Source organism: Orcinus orca, chromosome 1 (assembly GCF_937001465.1).
Source record: "Orcinus orca chromosome 1, mOrcOrc1.1, whole genome shotgun sequence".
NCBI classification, from domain to species: domain Eukaryota; kingdom Metazoa; phylum Chordata; class Mammalia; order Artiodactyla; family Delphinidae; genus Orcinus; species Orcinus orca.
Genome location: NC_064559.1, coordinates 21,663,507 through 21,686,052, shown reverse-complemented (window position 1 = coordinate 21,686,052; position 22,546 = coordinate 21,663,507). Strand labels below are relative to the sequence as shown.

Here is a 22,546-nt window from a genome sequence, read left to right as displayed (position 1 = left end):
TTTATTTTAACTTAAATAAAGTTGAATTTATATTATTGTTTACATAATTACTTCCAAGTCGTCTCTTTGAATTAGGAAGATTATTTATTTTCTTTTACTCTCTGTAAAATTCTCCAACTGTGAAAATAATAGGCATCAGTTTAATGAAATGAAATAGAAACAATATAGGAAAAGTTGAAATGAAAACATGGGCATTTTTTTCCATTTACTATACTTTTAATATCCTTTCTGAATTTTAACAATATATTTAAACACAGTTCACATAAGTGGTCAATTAGAGAAGAGCACATTTGTTACATTTTGAAGACAAATTTGTGCTAAATACATTTTGAAAAGTTTTGAATTTACATTCCACAGCTGGCCTAGCCATGTCTTCCATTTCTGTACATTCCACTCCGCTTTTCAATTTCCCAGCCCCTCAAGAACATTAATTTTCCTCATAATATTCAGATAAAACCACAAATCAATGTAACACCTCAAAAAGGACATCATTTTTGTATCCTAAAAACAGTGTTCCCTGTTTCAACATCTTCTCACCAACAGATAAGTGAAAAAAAATGTTTTTTCTCATTCTGTATGTCATTTATCAAAACACTGAATGCTATCAGTACTGGGTTATTGTCAGTCTTAATCATTTTTTTAGAGTTATTTTTTAAGTTAATTAATCAATTAATTAACATTTATTTATTATTTTTGGCTGCATTGGGTCTTGCTTGCTGCATGCAGGCTTTCTGTAGTTGTGGCAAGCCGGGGCTACTCTTCGTTGCCGTGGCGGGCTTCTCATTGCGGTGGCTTCTATTGTTGCGGAGCACGGGTTCTAGGCACGCGGGCTTCAGTAGTTGTGGCTCGTGGGCTCTAGAGCGCAGGCTCAGTAGTTGTGGCTCATGGGCTTAGCTGCTCCATGGCATGTGGGATCTTCCCGGACCAGGGCTTGAACCTGTGCCCCTGCATTGGCAGGCGGATTCCCAACCACTGCACCACCAGGGAAGCCCTTAATCATTTTTAAGTTTAGCTATTGAATAACTCTTCCTTTGTTACATTATATATGGAGACTCCAAAATCAGATGTTCATCTGTCAGCTGATGAACAAAAGTTCAAGCTCTTTGTGGCACAACTACACAATTCATTTTTTGGTAGAGTTAACATCTCTATAGAACTGTTTGTACAATAAGCTAGTTTTTATTACTTTCTTTTCATTTTTATTCCTTTCACTAGTATTGAACATATAAAATAAGTATTGGCACATTTATTAATGCTGACATGTAAGGTTCTTAAAATATAATACAATTGGAAAAATGGATTTGCATCATTGAATGTGCTAGAGTTTGTGAATTTTTATATTAAATCAGACAATGATCAGTGAAGTCAGCTGTGAATGGTAAAGAACAAAATTAAGTCATCAGTAGGATATACTATATTTTATTATTGTATGCTGTGAAAGGTAAGGGAATAAAATGATCTATAGTTATAGAGGTAGATAGAGATATTCAAACCTCTAAGTTTATAAGACTGTTATTTACATCTCCTGAATTTATTCTCAAGAACACAGTAACTGAATATAAGGGACTGTCTGTAATGAGATAAAATAATACTATTTATCCTCTTTCAACGGTTAAGTGTTCAGGAGTTTGCATACCAATTTCTAAGATCTCTTATGTCAATGAGTATGTGCTTTAAGCCACTTTTATTTAGAAAACTTCCTTAAAAATGACAAACATTGGAATTTCTTTATATTAATGTGGTGTGTATACATTTGTGTGTGTTGGGGGAAAATAGTTAAGCTACTTGATAGGACAAGATGAAGATTTAAATGATCTTAAATTCTAAATATTTCCTTTGGTACCTTAATCTTCCTTTTACTCATTTGTGATTAATCATTTATATTTAATATTAACCGTATACACGCATACATGCACATGCATGTATGTGACACATATCAACATCAGAAATTATTTTCCTGAACAAAATAAGGGATATTCTGTGTCACCACTGGAGAACAGCAGTAGAGGACTACACAGTCAGTGTGGTATTAGAGAAAGAGTAAATCACATTCCCAATTGTTGCTGTGTGCTCATAGCCAATCTCGGTTATTCTAACAGACTCGTTGTTTAGAAAATGTGGTAGAGTTGTCATGATACAATTATGCATTCCTTCCATGCACCTGAGCTAAAGTGTCCATCGCCCTATCTTTGACTATCACCTATAAGTTTTTGATTCCTAAAATAGTAATCCCATCTTCGACGTAACTTCTAAGAAATATATCTACATTGTCACTTCTTCTACTGGATATTTCCAACTAAGAGTGTTATTCAACTCAGAGTCAAAATAATCAAAACCAGGCTTCCTTACATTCTCTTCACAGTGGAGCTTCTTTGCCTCATATCTTAATGTTATCACATATGCTAGAAACTTCTGTTGTGTTTCCCTCCTCCCATCATGTACATTTTCAATGTTTCATAATCTTGCCTATTCTAATTGTTTTTCAAAATCCATCTTCTTCAGAGAAATCATATTGCCACTGCTCCATTCAGACCTTCATCATCTTGATAAAGGCCTTAACATCTTCCTTGGTTTGGTTTTCCCCTCACACTCTCCGCTTCTCTTTGTTTTAATATTAATACCTATGAGCTTATACCAGAACATAATATGTTCTGTGAATACTTCAGTAAACAAATAGGCAATATTCTCTGCACTTGTGGAACTTGCATTCTAATAAGAGGTGTTGACCATAATCATGTTAAGTGAGTAAATTATACAGCATGTTAGAAGCTGAAAACCTCTGTGGAAAAGATAGAACAATGTAAGGAGCAAAGGAAATAATGGTTGGAAGAGGGAAATATGGGAAGGTATATTCATTTAAAATAGGTTAGTCCAAGAAGTCCAGAGAGAGAGACATTTGAACAAAAACTTGAAGAAAGTGAACGAGTGAGCTTAGAAATATTTCGAGGAAGAACATTCCAGGTTCGGGAACAGCAAGTCAAAAATCATGAAGCAGGAGGATACCTAGCATGTGTTTGGGGAACAGCAAAGAAGCCAGTGTTCTTGGAGAGGAGTAAATGAGGAAAAGTGGAAGAGAGATGAGTTCAGAGAGGTAACAGGCAGCTGGAAAATAGGGCATCTTTTTAGCCATGGAAAAGGGCTCTGGCTTTTACCCTGAGCTAGATGGGAAGCCATTATGTGGCTGTGAACTGCGAAATAAAATGAGCTGAATGATGTTTTGCAAACCATTCTGGTTGTTGTGAATATCTTTTTAAAACACAAAAATGATTCCAATACTCCTCTGCTTTAAAATGTTTGGTTTTAAAAAAAAATATCCTCAGGACAAATTTCCAGTCTGACATAATTGATTAAATGCCTCCTCATCTCCTGACACCATCCATCCAAGACACCCATGGGAAAAAAATTACTCTTCAATATGTGATTCCATAATTAAGTGCTAAGGTTGGGCCCTGCAAACCATAACTTTATAGAAATGGTGAAGTAATGCAAGTGGGAATCATTAGGGACTACTTTGTGTGGGTGTTTGAACATGACGTTGATCTTGAGGATAGAGAAAACCAATTAGTCCAAAAGGAGAAAGGTGGGATAAGGTGAAGTATGTTATATAAGCAAAGGCATAGAATTAACAAAGTCCAACTGGACAGCAAGATCGCCTGCCTGCTGGGAGAAGTGGGGCAGATGGAAGCCAAGCAGAAGAGTTTAGACATTGATACCACCATAAAAGAATGGGAAATTATAGGTTTTTAAGTAGAAGAATACAATAATAATATCAGTCTTTAGACCGTAGCCTGGTAAATGGTTTTGATTTATTGAGGAAAGATAAACCAACAAAAAATAATTCTCATATGAGTCAAACTTGCTCTCTACCTAAAAGCATGCTCTGTCTTATCTTGGGTAAAATCAGTGAGCTTATATGAAGGATGTTGTTGACCAAAGAGGGCTTCCATTATTTTCTCTGAAGATGGATGACTGGCCAAAGAGAAGGAAATGGAATTGAAGATAAAGGGCGTCATTTGTCTTCTCTGTGCTTAGGTGTACTGTTGGTGTGTATCAGATCCTAGACCTTTTAGTCATGTTTACTGTCAGATGTATATTATCAGTGTGTGACAACTACATTGAATGGAAAGAACACGGTAAAGTCTGGTATATAAAATAAAGTTGATGTTTTGTTCTTTAGGTAACAGAAACACGGACGGGTCCTCTTGGCTGCAGTAACTATGACAACCTAGATTCTGTCAGTTCTGTTCTGGTTCAGAGTCCTGAGAATAAGATTCAGTTGCAAGGTATGTAGGTGAAATTTCATTAATTCTCTATGAGCCTGCATGACAGTTATCCAGTTGTGATTTCTTTCTTCTCTCTTCCTTCCTTCTTCCTCCCTCCCTCCCTCCCTCCCTCCCTCTCTCTCTTTGTTTGTTTGGTTGTTTCTTTCTTTGTTTCTTTCTTTCAAGCTGTATGTGCAGTACTAGGCTTTTAGAGTTCTCATAAAAGGCTACTCTCCTAATTTTTAACTGATATGAACATTCTAGACCAGATGAAGGGAATGTCAAAATTCACTTTACTTCTTAAATTAAGTAATCAATAACAATTGAAAATGTATTGTGATAATATTTTTCTTCCATACAGTAATCATTGTCTCAGTAAGTAGCAGTTTTTCCATAGGTCTCCCGAGCTTTGACTTCTTCCTTATAGATTCTGATAAAAATCATAACCATATTTATGCATACGGTGATGTGAACGTTTGACATTTTAAATATAACCTAATATGATAATTAAGGCTTCATTTCTCTTCTGACAAACAGAAATATACTTAAGAATATATTAACAAAATACTTATACTTGCATTATTTCATTTATAGAGATACATTATGTGATAAAGGTAATTTATCATCTTCTTTCTGTTACTGTATTTTGTGAGATAATTCAATAGAGGACTTTTTAAAATAATTTTAACAAATACATATTATCCTAACTGGTTATAAGGATGTGTATATCACTCATTCATACAGGCAGGGAAAGGTTATGAATCCACATGTTTAAACACGTACTAGTTGAATAAGTTCAGTGATGTCTTTGTGATGACAGATCATCTAAATTAAGTTGACTGATCAAAGGGGTAGTTCTGAGTTGTTCTTTCTAGTCTACCTTTTTTAATTGCAGAGGTTAGATCTGTATTTACGTTATTCAGTTTTACATAAAAATGCTTAAAAGTTTCAGAAATATGCCATTTTTCCTCAACTTTTCCATCTAAAAAATGTAATGGCATCAGACTATTTAAATTTACCCTAAATAATAAATGAATTTCATTCATTTTAAATTGTATAAAAATCACAAAGAAAGCACTTAACATTTTTAAACTTTAAATGCTATCCAATTTATCACTGTCAATTTTAGATTTACAGTTATTGAAATATTTTCTCTAATTTAAATAGAAACCCAATCTATCAATATTACTTGTAATTCTCTACTAGTCACTCCTTTTTAAATGTGTGTATTAACTTTCCATCAGAGTATTAACTTTAATAGAAAAAGACAAAGAATGTTTATATCAAATATGTTTATTTCAATTAATTTATTATTAAATTTTATTTATTAACACTATTTATTGATTTTTACTCTTTGTGAATCACTGTGTTCAGTTTTAAAAATATTATATTATAAACACAAAACTTCATTCTCCAATCTTCTTTGAAGAAAAATTAACACAAGGAATAAATGAATCAATACTCCTTATATAACTACTATTTCTACTCTCCTCAATTTTTGTAAGGCAGAAATCTGCATCTCTTTCACCTTTTTTATCGGCTAGGCCTATATTTTCAGTTGTCTATTGCAACTATATTTGTACCCCAATGAACAAAGATCCTTCCAAACATAACATTAGGAAATCAATATTGAGACCCTCAATTCCCCTTGTACTCTTTCTTAAATTTCATCTGTACTTACAGTACAAGTATCAGGTTGATTCACCTTTCAATCTACCTTTAAAAGTAGCTTTTCTCCACTTTGAAAAAGAATGCAAAGCGCTCACAAATTCTGGAATAAACTTACCAATGTACATTTCTTTAAAGGGTATAAAAACTCTGGATCACTATATGTGGCAATTGGAAAAACTTGTGTCTCTGAAGAATCTTTTATTAAGGTACCACCAGAGGTCTTTGTGTCTTTCATAGTTAGTTATATAGTTATATAGTAAGTTGGTTGGTTTTATGGATAGATGGATATAGACATAGATGACATATTGTGTGTGTGTGCGTATATATATATACATATATATATGTGTATATATATGTGTATATATATTATATATATTTTATATATATATATATATATATACACACACACACACACACACACACACACACACAGAGAGAAAGAGAGAGTTAGTGTCTCCTGTTTTGTTTGTAAGCACAAGGTGAAGCATTAGAATCAGTGTTTGACCCATTTGGAGATCTTCTGAATTCAGCTCTATTATTGAGAGGAATCTAGAATTATAAGAGTTTTTCAGTATTGACCTTCTTCTTCCAAAACTCTACTCTAGTAGAAGAAGAAGAATTACTCCTGAAGTAGAATTTTATCAGAGCAAGGAAAACATCAGTAAGAATTATTGAAGCAACAGCATTAGGCAACAAATTCAGAAAGAATTCCATGACTTAACATTGGAATTGACATTCATAAATGAGATGTCAGAGAGATGCATTACACATTAACACACTGATTTTGACTGAAAACAAATGAAATGAAATGTTTTCTGGCAGTGAGTAAGCTGGATTTACCTGCTTGTCTGTCTGGCTTTGCCAATTAGGGTACAGAACAGACATTAAAAAAAAAACAAAACTGAAATATCCATATCTACAACTCCAAATTGTTAATAAAATATATTTAAAACATATGACAAAAAGTAATTCATAAGAAGTGTGAGCAAATACATATTGAAATTAACGATATTCCAATTTCCTCAACCCCTTATGAATTTAACATATCAAGCAAGGTACATTTGAGTGAAAGGGTAACAGTAGTAATTAAAAGTTATAAAATCTTGGCAGTAACTTTTTAGGAAAATTCCCAGAAAGTGAATGATCCATATGACTAGGTAACAAATACTTTTCCGGATCAGTTAGTTCCTAATGTTTTATTTCATCAAAATTGGCAAAGGATGGCATTATTATCAAAAAGAAGATTTAATGTAACTTTTAAAGATGGGACACCATGCAATTATCTTTTGCTTGTAATAAAAATCTGATGATATTGCTTAAAAATATTTTTTCTTTCCTATTGTTTATTGATATGTTGGAACAAATTTTCTCAAAGCTTTACACATATAAAATTTAAAGGAAGGCAAATAATTTATATTGAAATAATTTATATTAATTTATATTTCTAGCAAAAAAACCCATAAAGTCTAGCTCTATCAATTCATTTATCAGTATTTTGTACTCTATTGTTTCTGTACCTAAAAAAAAATAAAAAAATAAAAAAAAGGTCTATAGGACAGCCCCCAGTCCCTCTGAGTTGTCTACCAAGGCAGTTCAAGTTTTCTCTCTAGGTATCAGTTATTGTTTACGTTAGTGGTCTAGTTACAAAATTATAAAATTTTGAGTGGTCTGTCTGTAGAGCTCTTTTCCAAAAAATCTTTGTTATCTTTAGTGCGGGTTTTACAGAATGTCAGTTTCCTTTCTTTAGAGATAGATAAATACATAGATGATAGATAAAGATAGATAGATAGATAAGACAGATAATACAGCAGAAATCCTTGCATGTCTAAAACTGAACTCATCGTTTCTTGCCACCAATCATTCCTCCTCAAATTACTTTTCCAGCCTTCTCTATTTCCGCAAAGGCACTATCATTTTTACAGACTGAAAATTATGACAATTATGACTTTGTTTATGACATTTTAAATATAACATAAATTCTTCGAATTTCTTTTTGTTTTGGGGGTGCTTTTTTATAAAATTAAGGTTGACATAATCAGCGGGTTCCATATATCTGGTCCATAGACTTACAGTTACCTGAGATGTTAAAACATGCAATATTAAAATAAGTATATTTGGACTCCTGAGTCGTATTAACAGAGACTCTGACTTTGTTTTTAACACTGAATGGCAGAATTGTCAGAAGCAATCACTAGATATTTCTCAACTATACAGTAATTTGGTGACCCACAGGACTAATCATTTAAGAATATTTCTAGCTTTATCATTTTATTCCTTCAGGTCATTTGACATATTTCACCTGCCTTACATCAAATAAAGTAGTGTCTAGTAGATTCTAACTCCTCTTCTCCTGTCTCCTAAACTACCTTTTGATCACCATTTCCTTAGTTTAGATATTTTTTAGTCTTCTGTCTAAACTGATCTTTTTTCTTTATATCTTCTATATCGAAATAATGTACCACTCAGAGTACCTTCATTGTTAAACATCATTTAAATACAAATGAATTAATTCCATATACTTCACCCTGTTATGGGAACCCCAATAACATTACTCTAGATTTATTTTTCTAAGCAACTCACTCATTGCATTCTTATACTGTATATGTATTAAAACAATACTGCTAGTTGCTATTTTAAAAAATATATTCCACAGTTCATTTGTGTGTGATGTTGTTAATGTATTATCCTATGCCACAAAAAAACCTCTCTTAATGTTGAAGCATATCCACGTGTCAAATACTGTTCCAGTCTACCTTTTTTATGGAACAATTAATCATACCTAGTGAAATATCTGTAACCCAACTCTAGTAGTTATTAAGTACTATTGTATAATATTATTACATACTTCTAATATTACATATTATATTACTTCTTTTATTTTTCCTAAGTGTATTGCAGGTACCTTTAGGGCAGGGATATGTTTCGGTCATCTTCATATTTGTACTTTCCCTAGAACGTCTCTTCCAAATGGAAGGCATTCCATAAATGTTATTTATTTGAGGTAAAATTAAAATGAATAATAAAGTAAATATATAAGTGCTAAAAGTACTTTTCCTGACCCACCTATGGGAGAACTAATCTGAAAGAATGAGATAGGTATAATTGTCAAGATAGTTGCAAAGTAGAATTTTTTCCTAAATGCTAATTCACGATTTTAGTTGAATTAATCTCATAGATGATGGTTGTATCAAAAAATTGTGTTTTTTGTTTTTGTTAGAAAGGAGACATGTAAAAGTTGTAAAAATCAAATTTTGTAGTAAATAGCAATTAGATATTGACTAAGTTTTCCCTCACTTTTATGTTTATTTTATTACATTGAATATTTACACTTTTGATTAGATTTTTCTCCATAGCAAGAAATGCTAAAATGTAAAACTAGTAGAGATCTCCAAATGTTAATTTTATAGCCTTACTTTCATTTTTTATATTTTCTTAAGAGTTAGCAAATTTACTAAACTTGCTTGTAGAAAAGAAATAAACTGTATCACTAAGGCTGTCTTAATATATGACAAGGAAATAAACTGTGAAATAATTAAATCAGTCTAATAGCTTCCCTGTAGTCAATCTAAGTGATCGTATGAAAAATAAACTCATATAAAGTTATGTGTTGTTAGTGGCATGAGATAAGCATTATAGCAATATTTCATAACTCTTTTGCTGATGCCACAAACCCTTTGTATTTGATATCTATGTAGATGTGAGCTGATAGAACATGAGCTAAAGGTATATGAAAATATTGAAAACTATTTGAAATCAAGTAGTGTAAAATAAATGCATACATCTCTTTTCAAAAGTATGGGAAGCTAGGTTCTGTCTACATTATATAAAAATAACCAAATATTCTGATCAATTAAGTCAAATGCCAATCAAATCAGTTTAAAAAACAAAATCAGATAGTCTGAGATATTAAACACCTCTATAATTTTCAGGATTCTTTTTTTTTTAAATTTATTTAATTAATTTATTTATTTTGGCTGCATCGGGTCTTAGTTGTGGCTCGGGTCTTATTTGTGGCATGCGGTGTCTTCATTGAGGCGTGTGGGATCTTTTCACTGTGGGCTGGCTCTTCGCTGTGGTGCGCAGGCTTCTCTCTAGTTGTGGCGTGAGGGTTTTCTCTCTCTAGTGCAGTGTGCAGGCTCCAGGGCTCATGGGCTCTGTAGTTTGCAGCACACGGGCTCTCTCGTTGAGGCCGCAAACTCAGTAGTTGTGGCACGCAGGCTTAGTTGCCCCGCGGCATGTGGGATCTTAGTTCCCGGACCAAGGATCAAACCTGCGTCCCTTGCATTGGAAGGCAGATTCTTTACCACTGGACCACCAGGGAAGTCCCAGTTTCCAGGATTCTTGAGCAGTTCATGGAGTCAGTATATATTAAAAAGAATTATAAATATTTGCAATTTTACAGACTTCAATAATTTTCTAATGATGGTTTTAAAATATGCATAAATACATAACAATATACTCAAATTTTGGCTTTTTGTCAATATGTAGATATGTATTATGCTTTTTTCCTTATCAGAGTAAACTTACTGTTTTGGTTTGTTCTTTAAGGGCTGCAAGTACTCCTTCCAGACTACCTTCAGGAGCGTTTTGTACAAGCAGCTTTGAGCTACATTGCTTGCAATTCAGAGGGAGAGTTTATCTGCAAGGACAATGACTGCTGGTGTCAGTGTGGTCCCAGATTTCCAGAATGCAACTGCCCCTCCATGGACATTCAAGCCATGGAGGAGAATCTTCTTCGCATAACTGAAACCTGGAAATCCTACAACATCGACTTTGAGGAATCAGGTAAGACATATATTTTATCTAACACTTCTAAACTTTGCCCAAAAAATTGCCATAATGAGAAGACTGTTTTACCTTTTTGGGAGAAACTATTACATACTTGGAGGATTTTATTCAATTTATCCTTATTATTCTTTCAAATGGACATGTGTATTGCTTTCATTGTCGGTTATTCAGTATTTTACTGAAAGCCTATATGGTACTTTGTGTATTGCTGTGTACTATTGGCACTAGGACCTAGCCTGCTCTTGAGCTGATTTATTAGTCATTTAATGAAGAAAGTCCTTGCCTTTCTCAATATAAGAATTTAAATTGTTGACTGAAAAAGAATGTGCAACCTAGAAGTTGAGAATTACGTATTTATGTTTTATTGGGCGGATTTTCTGAGCACTTCAAGCCCAGGAGACAGGACTCTCAGATCGCTCTGAGGGACAGCTCCAAAGAGGTAAAGGAGGAGCCGGGATATATAGGAGTTTTGGAAGACTCCTATATAGAGTCCAGGTAGTGGGAACAGTATCAAAAGATACTGTTAATTAAGGAAAACCAGGTATCTCAAGTTAAGGAAGTTAGTGCTTTTCTGGGTATGGGAAAATGCAAAGTCAAAGCTCATTGAACTCTTTCCTTTGATATGCACCTCAGCTATCTGGGGCCAGATAGCTGAGGTGCTATCCTGGCTTTAGGTGCCATCCTGGTGATAGAAACCTATCCTGTCATCCTCAGCCTCCTCAGGGCCCACCGTACAAGGGTGGCTGCAGAGGCTGATAGCTTGAGAGCTGGTATCTTGTTTCCATCCTGAGTTCCCTCAGGGCTCACGACAGGGTGGCTGTAGTGGCTGAGGTGGCTGATGGCTGATGGCCACAACAGCCTTTGTTTCTTGTTTATTGATATGGCAGACGGTGTTCTTAGTCCAATACCTCTGATACCCCTCTGGACTATTCGCATGGCCCCTGAGATTCACTTGTGAGGCAAGATCCAAAGTGCGAATGTTCTATACTTTCTTTACATTAAAGTGAATCTCATGCACATACACTTTCACTCAACTACTTCTTTTTAAACCAAATTCAGATTAGTTTTGACTTAATGTTTGTTATTTCTGAATTTTTATGAGTGCATAATTGTGTTTTCAATATTGTTACTTATGGACTGTGTAACCTGTAATGGCCTTCATTTCATAAAGCAATGAACTTTAATAAAAAGGTTAAGAATGCCTCAACATGAAATGAAAAATATTGATAACAACATATATAATCATTCATGATAATAGAATAATAAAAATCCCCAGAATGTGGTGAGTGTAATTATGTAGCATTTAGTCAAAAGTGTTGGACATGGCTAACTTTCAAAGTGACAGGAGAGGTTTTAACTGCCCTGAGATCAGATGTATATGTTTGAATGTCATAATTTTTCCAGTGATTCATTTAACCAAGCACACTTAAAAATGATAATGAAATTTAACATACATTCACAATAAAAACACTTAATTTAAGCATAGAAGGAACATATTTCAACATAATAAAAGCCATATATGACAAGCCCACAGCTAACATCAGACAAGAAAAACCACAATTGATGGTTTCAACAAACCCTCATCTTTTTGTGTAGTAGAACCACCAAATTATAAAGTAAAAGGGTAGGTAAATAGATTTAGAAAGAGTTAATAGATTTAGATTTTATTAAGATATATTTTGATCAAAATAGTGTATAATATATAATCCTCCTCTATTAGGGTAATATTTCTCTCTATACAAATAGCAAAAACTGTCTAGGAATCAAAAAGTCATATCTCCTTGACATTGTTGAAATGCGTTTATTTCTAACCTCAAATTCTTCTTTTGTTTTTCCAATAGAATACTCGTAAGTAATGTATTGGAAATCTAATATGTTATATTCAAGTAGAACCATCTGATATTAAAAATAATCATGAAATGCAACACTTTTAGATAATGTATAATGTGTTATACCAGGGAATCTCAGAAACCCCATATTTGTGGAACTCACATAGGATTGCCACCCCTATTATTTTCCCTTGAGACTATATTTTTAAAAATCACCAAATGAGCATTGGGTTTTTTGTTTCCAGGTGAAATGTAGTAGATTGAAGTAGTCCAATACTTCTATTGATAGTAACTAAAAAGTTGAATAATTTTTAAAATTATATTTTTAAAGACATAATAGATCATAAAAGTAACAACAACTAAATAGACTAAAATTCATGGCGTGAGATGTGTGGGATCCATAGCTTGTTTCCTTCCTTTCTTCCTTTCTTTGTTTCTATTTCTTTCTTTCATTTTATTCATTAATTTATTTAATTCTGAGAACAGAGCCTGAGGGTTCTGCATTTCCCCAGGCAGAGAGTGGCTGATGGGAGAAAGAAAAATCAACACACTTCTAGCGATTATGGAGACTAAAGAAGTTCAGTTTTACTACAAGATATTTGCTGAATTTCAGATAGTGCTGGATGCTAAAGTACTACTCAAAAGTCTTTTCAAACTTAATGAAGTTTACCACAGACTTTAGGTGCTTAAGAGATAAAAACTCTCTAGAGGGAAGAGCTTGAAAATAAAACAGGGAAGGATGGAAAACCCCCAAGGGAATGAGGAAGTGACACTGTGTTTCTATAACTGCTTTCCCCTGGGGCATATTTATCAATTCAGGGCAGAGTTAGAAGCTGAGAATCTAGGACTAGTCCCTGAAAAATGCTGGCATTCCAGGACAGAGAAATCAGAAGAAAATTTGGCAGTCATAGTAGATTAAAGTGAGAAAATTGGAGGCTTAGGAGTTTTAAATATATGACCAGTCTTCTCTTTAAGACATTTGCCTTAACCAATGGCGATGTTCCTAAAGAGATAAACTGAAAACCTCTGAATGATAGCATTGAGTCTTCTGCAGTGTTACAGGCCTGAAGTAGCAAACACTCACCAGGTCCTTAACTGAAAGTCCTGCAGGGCCATACCCTAAGAACAGGGGAGAGTCAGAGCCAGACTGAGTTCTCTACAAATATAACCCCACACTGATACAGCTCATATCCTGATTTTTTTAGGATCAACTCCCTATAGTGTCTGTTACATATGAAGAGAGTGACGTCTTGAGGAGGAAAACATTTTCTAAAATCTCTGCAATTTTTTTTATTTATGATGAACATAAAACTCTAATTTACAACATATGTGAGCAGATAAGACCTTATGGCTAATATCAAAAAGAAACCAGGTAACAGATGTAAGATGAACCAGATATTGAAATTAATAGGAACAATTTTCAGATAATTATTATTAAAATGCTCAAAAAATGAAAGGAAAGGAAGGATAAAGTAGATGGAGATATTGAAAAGTTCACCAGAGATTTGGAATCTATACAACTGGACTGAAGGACCTTCTAAAACATAAAAATGCAGTATCTGAAATAAATAACTCAAAATTTTGTTTTCATAGGAGTCTTGGCATAGTGGGGAACAGGATTAGTGAACAGTAAGAGAGGTTAATGGAATAGATAGAAATGGAAGCAGTGAGAAAAGCAACAACGAAATATTGGATAGATGCATGGCAAGCATGTGAGATATGCATGAAATTTTTTTCAACTGAAAACTTCCAAATTCAACCTACAGATTCAAAAAGCACAGCAAACACAAAGAATGATTAATACAAAGAAAACCACAGATAAGTGTATCATAGTAAATCTGTTGGAAAAAAGACAGAAAAAAATTCTTCTAACATAGAGAAAAAAGACATTACTTTCATTGGACTCATAATGAGCCTGACTTATAAAAACAAAAACAGATTTTTGACATAAGTGCTAAAGAAAATAACAGTCAATCTAGAATTATGTAACGTTCCACAAGAGTTTCAAAAATGAAGGTGAAAATAAAGATGTGTTCAGACAAGAAATGCTACATGAAAACAGAGACGTAGAGGGGAAGAGGAATTCTAGAGATGGCAAATATACATGAGTAAATATAAGTGAATATCAACCTTACAAAATAATAATTATGAGGTGATGTGAACATAAAATATATGTAGAATTCTAATATATGATAATAGTGTTATAATGGGTGGTGAATGGAAAGTGTTAATATTCGAAGTCTCCCAAGGTACTGGCATTGTTGAGGATGAGCTAAGAGATGTAATTTGCATTAGAGTGAAATAAATCAAGAATAATATAATCTCTGGAATATCTACTAAAATAAGAATGTTTAATTATAGTCAAGAAAATAAAATAAGATAAAAATTATTTGATCACTCCATAATAAGAAAATAAAGTAGAAAACAGGAGAAAAATCATCTGGGTCAAATAGATCAATGCAGCGGAAAGAGGAAGGTTTGGATTGTCTTTACAATAAATGTGTTGGGTCAGATTAATTCCACTGTAATGGTTATTATATTAAATATTCTATTTTCTTATTACACTAAATAGTCTAAATAAAAGACTAATATTGTAGGACTGGTGATTAATAATAATAAAAATAAATAAAAGACTGTTTGCTGTTTACTAGAGACCTGATAAAGACATAGATAAACTGAGGTTGAATGGTGGAGAAATATGTAAACACTAGCCAAAAAGTACTAAGGTAAATTTGAAAGCAAGATACATTAATTGAGATTAAAAAATATTTCATAATAATAAAGTAGTCAATCCAACAGGAATCAATATCATAATTATTAATTTATATGAACTGCAAAATAAAAATTACACCACACCAGTTAAACGGGCAAGTAAGACTGCTAAAGACTCTTGTAATAAAGGATAGGGAAGGAAGATTGAACTCAACTCCTCTGATACAAAGGACAGGAGAATTTTTAAAACTTGGGATTAGCTCATGGAAAAGTACCAGAGGACAGTAGCAGGGAGAATGGTCGACATTTCTGCAGTATCAGTTGTAACTTCTCCTCTTTCATTTCTTATTTTGTTTATTTGGGTCTTACCTCTTTTCTTCTTGGTGAGCCTGGCCAGAGGTTTGTCAATTTTGTTTACGCTTTCAAAGACCCAACTCTTGGTTTTATTGATTTTTTCTATTGTTTCTCTAATCTCTATTTTGTTCATTTCCTCTCTGATCTTTTGTATTTCCTTCCTTCTGCTAACTTTAAGTTTTGTTTGTTCTTCTTTTTCTAATTCTTTCAGGTGGTAGGTTAGGTTTTTTATTTGAGATTTTTCTTGTTTTTTGAGGAAGACCTGTATTGCTATGAACTTCTCTCTAAGAACTGTTTTTGCTGCATCGCATAGATTTTGTATGGTTCTATTTTCATTGTCATTTGTCTCAAGGTATTTTTTAATTTTCCCTTGGATTTCATCATTGACCCATTGGTATTTTAGTAGAGGGTGGACCACCTGATTAGGCCATCTGTATTTGCTAATTGTGCCTTATTGAAGTTGGTCTCCTGCTTTTCCACAGAGACTGGGAGAAAAGCATACTATCTCCTTTTCCTTTGATGATTCCAAGTCAAAGGGATGACTCCTAGATCCTTGAGAATGACATTATCTTGTTTGAAGAAGATTTACTTCTTTAAGGGACAAAGAAATGCTTTACAATTGCAAGTTCTCTAAAGAAAAGGGAAGTCAGGGAAGAAACCTGTTTAAACTTTAGTGAAGCTGTGGCGTATGTTCAGGCTGTCTTGGTCAATACTTAAAAGCAGAGCCCCAAAAACCATGAAGATAAATTGACAGAACTAAAAGGAACAAAAAACACATACAGAATCATAGTGTGACATTTTAACATGCTTATTTAATATATGAAAGAACAAACAAATTGAATATCAGGGAAGATTTATTCAAGATTCAAGATTAATTTGTTTCAAAATATCTATCAGATTTCATCACAAACGAGAAATAGAATAGGATCATGTGAACATTTCACAAAATTCAGGGAAAAAAAACACTTATTCATGATTTTTTTAAAAATCTTTGAACAAATTTGGAATTCTGGAACCCTCCATATTTTAACAATTTCTACAAAAACTTCATGTATAATGGTGAAAATTTAAACAGTTTCCCCCCTAGAGCAGGAATGAGATACCGATGTCCATTCTCACCATTTTTATTGAAAAATGTACACAAAGTTCTAGTTAGTGTAGTTAGGCAAGAAAAAAAGGAATAAAGGCATAAGTATTGGAAAGGAAGAATAAAATTATCATATTCAAATATAATATGGTTTTGTACATAGAAAAATTCAAAAGATAAACTATTTTGAATAAATAAGTGAATTTAGCAAGTTCACAGCATAAAAGATCATACAAAGTAATTTGTACAGCCATATACCACAAATTTAAAATGAAATTGTTAAAGGTGATACCATTTACAAGAGTAACACAAAAATATCAGATATCTTGAAATAAATCTAACAAAACAGCACTTTTTAGAGATGTAAAAATATCCACACTGAAAAAGACAAAATATATCTGAGGAAAAAAATGGAAGACCTAAGTAGAGGACCATATCATGTTCTTGGATCAAAAGACTCAAAATGTAAAGATGTCAAGTCTTCCCAAAATAATCTATTCAACACATTTCTAATAAAACGTCTTATAATTCTCCCCCCATGCCAGAAATTGGCAAGCTGATTGTAGAGTTTATATAGAAATACAGTAGACTTAGTATAGCCAAGACAATCTTAAGTAGAATAAATCTGGGAGACTATTAGATACTTAAAGCTTATAAATTGTGGGAAATTAAGAATAGACATACTGACCAATGGAAGAGAAGAGTGTCCAGAAAAAGATTTACATATATATGGCCTTCTGATTTACGTTTAAGGTGACCCTGCAGTGCAAAGGAAAAAAACAGTATTTTCCATAATACTGGGTCATTTGGACGTCTATGCATAAAGAAAATGAATCTTTGCTCATCACACCAGAAAATTCAATCCCAGATTGATTACTGATCTAAATACGAAAAGATAGAAAGAAATATAAAAGCTTGAGAGGAAAGCATAGGAGAAGATCTTCCTGAATAAACAAAAATGTTACGAACAGAATTTCCAATACTAAATGTAAAAGACAAAAAAATAAATTTGCATACAACAAAATTTAAAACTTCTATAATCAAAAGACACCATTAGAATATATTTGCAATACATTTGTCAACCAAAGAACTCCTATGGAGAATATATACAGAACTCCTTCTAATCAATAAGAAAAATACAGACAAAGCAATAAAGAAATGGTCAAACTATTTCAACACCTTGCAAAAGAGGAACTTCAAATGATAAGAATCATATGACAAAGTGTTCAATGGCATTAGTCATCAGAAAAAGGTAAATAAAACCATAAAGCTGTCATATGATATCACTACACATCTACCAGAATGGCTAAAATTACAAAAAAACAAACAAACAAAAAACAAGAAAAGGAAAGAAGGAGGGGAGAGAGGGAGGGAAGGAAGGAGAGACAGAGAAAATAAGTGAAAACTTAAAACAACTGGAACTCTCACATAATAACAGTGGGTGTGTGTAATTAATATTTTTTCTCTTTGGAAAAAATATTTGGCAACATTTACCAAAGGCAAATGTATCATATCCTATGACCCAGCAATTTCGTTCCTAGATAGAAACCCAAAAGAAATATTTGCATATTTGCAACAACAAATATACAAAAATGTACAAGAATGTTCACAGTAGCATTATTCTTAATACTCTTAAAGTGGAAACTACCAAATTCTCGTCCACAAAGATAGAGTAAAAAATTGTGGTCTATTTACACAATGGAATTCTATAAAGCAAAGGGAATGAACTATCCATCCAGAATGATAAGAATAAATCTCTCAAACATCAAATTGGACAAAAGAAACCATATTGAAATATATATATTTATATATAGTGTATATATATACTATACTATATATATTTATATATAGTGTGTATACATACTATATAGTGTATATATGTGTGTGTGTGTGTGTGTGTGTGTGTGTGTGTGTGTGTGTGTATATATATATATATATATATATAAAGTGATTCCATTTATATTAAGTATAAAAACGGGCAAAGTTGAGCTGTGCTATTCCAAATCAGGAATATGGTGCCTTTGCTGAGGCAAGGGCTGATGTGATGGATAAGGGTCTGGGTGTCTCATTTGGTGTTAAAAACTCAAGATTCCTTGCTCCATAGGCTGGCTACTGTAATATGTTGGGTTTCTGAAAATTCTCTGGGTTTATACTTATGTGCATTTTACTGTATTTATATCATAATTTAATTAAAAATTTAAAAATAAGAACAAGAATTTTGACATCTAAATAATCTGAAGAACATAATCTCAGAAAAATTGAATGAATCAATATTTTTAAAGTTTGCTACATATTGTATGCCTAAATTTGTAGTAAATTTGTCAAAAATTAGTCAGAAATATTCAATGTCCAGAGGTTTTGAACTACTACTTAAAAGCTAGTACTATTAATAAAATCAGACGTTTTAATCTTAACTCATATTTGGGTTGCCATCTTAGGTTTAAAAACCAGACTCTTACCATACCGGTTCAGTTGTGTTAATGTTAGGACAACAATGATTTACAGGACAAATCTGTTTTTTTACATGATATCTCTGAAACTGTCTCAAAGATTGAAAATGTTTATATTTAATTATTTGTTCCAATTGATATCCAGTGTATTTAGCTGATTCATATTTAACTGGAGGAGTGGCCCTACTTTGCTGTAAATTTTATGACCCATCCTAGATAATATTGAGGGTATTCTTTTATCAATTTCAATGTATAGATAGTTAAAGAATGAACTGAAAATTTTTTTTAGTACACTAGCTCTTTAGCAAAACCGTATTCACTTATTCACTCTTGGAACTAAACGACTGATTAACACATTCTATTTTTACTGGACTACTTTCAAAAGTAGTGAAACCTGTGCATGAGCATGCCTGATAGTTTTAAGAAAAGCTTTTGTTTTTGAGAAATAAAACTTTTTTTGCCCCATAGAGTTAAACAAAATACAAGAAGTAATGAGGCAGAGATTGCACTGGGAAAAGATTTCTAAATTGTTACCACCACCCGCAGACACCTTTAAGTTGATTGACTATATTCTCAGTACCTTGATGGTAAGGAAATGCACCAGCTTATTTCATTTTCCTGGTGATTGGGAAAGCAGTGACACTGGGTGCAAGCAAACTCTTTAGAGATTTCATTGAATTTTAGGTAAAATACATAGTTATTTGTGTATTTTTATCTACAAGCCTAAAATTCAAATCCAGGTGTATTCTAGACAGACAATACAAATTGCGCTGGCAACTTAGGTTACTTTCAAACATTTAATTCAAATTAACTTGATTTTTTAAAAATTTTAATTTGCATTTAAAATGCAAATAATCTATCTGCAAATAATGTATCTGTATAAAATAAATGTATATTTATTGAAGCTGAGGAAAAAATACGTTTATCTGTTATTTTATCAAAGTAGAATAATGCATCGGCATTTAGGAAATTCTTCCTTAAACACAAATTACAACATACGTGTGGAAGTATATAAATTAGAGTGCACAGAGTAACCATACAGAATGAGAATGCCAGTCACAACACAAAATGAAACAAAATATATTGCGAATTTTATTGGGTCAGGATAACTTGTTTGTAAATATCTTTCTGTTGTATTTGTTTTCTATTATCACCAAGAGTAAAAGTCAAACAGTAGATCAGATTAGCATATAATGCTAAGCTATTTTTTAATTTGATTATATATGATTCATTTTGTTCTGTAAAAAAAGTCCTGGAAAATACACCTTTCACACCCTGCAAATAAAAATGTCAGAAAATTCCAAAATAGAATGCATTTCTCTTTTCATATCTTGCCATCTGAGAGAAGTATTGGTTGAGAGAACTATATTTTAAACAAATCTATCCGTTCTCTACCTTTATATTTTCAGAAACAAATGAATGTTGTTTAATAAGAAATAATGATGGCATATATATACCATTGATTAAAGTGAAAGAGAGGATATAGGATAAAAATTCAGGGAAAGATATAGAGAAAAATAGAGACAGAAAAAAGAAAAAAAAGGAACTCATATGCACCCTCACAGTAGCAGTGCCGAACAAAAACTTGTTTATATATTATATTTAATTAGATAAAAAGAAAAATTTTGTTACCAATTACTTAGAGACTACTTCTACCCAGATCTGGATCAAGGATTCGAACCTAATGAAAAAACTGGAAGTCCTTACAGTTTTACTGATGCATCTAAATGATTAAAACCACAATTTTAATTTGGATTATGCAACCATTTACCAAAATTGCCAGAAAAAATTTTAAAAACCACTAAATAGATAGCAATGTGGTATTTTTCCCATATAATATTCTGAATTATCCTCAATTCTTTTGGGGATGAATAAGAAACTTAATTATTTAAGCTGTAACTATGTAATATGATGATACAAGTAATATATAATCTTAAGAAAAAAATAAAGAGCTTGGTTTACAGAGAACATAAATCTTTTAGAAATTTTTGACATGACTTCTTTACTCTTTAGCAAAATGGTGTTATCACTGGTGTATAGGAAATCTAAGGTGTATTGTATGCTGTCCACATAGATCTTTATCAGGATCATGTCCTATTAAATGTAAGGATACTCATTTGATGAACCAAGAATGGCAGCTGGAGGCCACCTGGTAATGAAATTGTCTAGGTGTTACTTTTAGAGAATACTGTCCATTTGACACTTCATCTGAAAATGGATAAACTTTCTAATGCTGTAATGGCAAAATGTAGTATAAAAGTTGGGTTAACTTTTATACTTAACTTTTGTAAGCTTTAAACTTACAAACTTTAAAAAAAATAATGTATTTCTTCTTGTTATTTTTATGTAGACTATTCTTAATTTTCTTTCACGAGAACAGTTTCTCCCTCAGATGATATTTAACTACCAGTTTATGGGAAAAGGATATTTTCCAGGGAAAATAAGTATATCTAAATAAAACATTTGAAGTTTAACTAACAGTCCACTTTACATGTTATAACTTTAATAAAAGCCTACTGTTTCCTCTCAGTGTTCTATCTCTTTCCTTTACACTAAAACATCCTGATTTTTCTTTGAGGAACTCCCACTCCCATTCTTAGTATTGCACAGTTTATGAGATTCAGCTCATACTGAGATCCAGAATTGCTCTCTGATTAATGCAAGCAGATCACAAGAATCCATTCCCCCAGCTACAAAGATCAGTTCAAGATACCTGAAAAATTGGGTCAATGAGACCCAGATATATATTTCCTAGGAGTATCTCAGAGAGACAAAAGATTCTCTCTTTTTCCACAATAGCTATAGGAAGTGCTCCACATTTTTCTTCTTAGATATGAAAAAATAACATAGTCAGAAGAGCTTTAGAGAACCATCTTGCAACCACAGGAGATGTTTGAGCAATGCAAAGTGGAAAACATTGGGAATCAAAGGTGATTTTAATCTTAAATTTCACATGCTTTTTGGCCCGCAGTCATAGTTTCTTTCACATTACAACTCATGTATAAGTTTACTGATCTTTTATCCATTTGAGCTCAGTCAGTTCCATGGACCAGTTATTACTGAGTCCAAGCTCATACTGCTCGTTGCACAACAAGCCAGTAAATCAAGAAATGAGTTGTTAGGGCAAAAGGAATAGCGACTTTATTTGGAAAGCCAGCAGAGCAAGAAGACAGTGGAATAGTGTCCCAAAGAACCATCTTACCAGAGTTAGAATTCAGGCTTCTTTTATACTAAAAGGGGAAGGGGTGTAGTTGGTTGCCGCAAACTTCTTGGTATCAGAATCCTTTGTTCTTGCAGCTGTCTACGTAGGCCAGGTCACAATGTTCCTGTAAACCTTGGATAAGACAAATATTATTCTCTGTTTTGCAACTTTTAATCTCTATATGAATGGAA

The 22,546-nt window shown here is 32.7% G+C and overlaps 1 protein-coding gene across 3 annotated transcripts in view; it reads left to right on the top strand.

Moving 5' to 3' along the window:
• The window catches only part of BRINP3 (BMP/retinoic acid inducible neural specific 3), a 417,297-nt gene that overhangs the window by 262,808 nt on the left and 131,943 nt on the right, over window positions 1-22,546 (top strand). For all 3 annotated transcript variants that reach the window (XM_004275847.3, XM_049708201.1, XM_004275848.1), the window contains exons 5-6: window positions 4,178-4,283; window positions 10,482-10,718. In XM_004275847.3, the coding sequence (XP_004275895.1) occupies window positions 4,178-4,283; window positions 10,482-10,718 (343 nt within the window). The remainder of the gene's footprint in view (window positions 1-4,177; window positions 4,284-10,481; window positions 10,719-22,546) is intronic.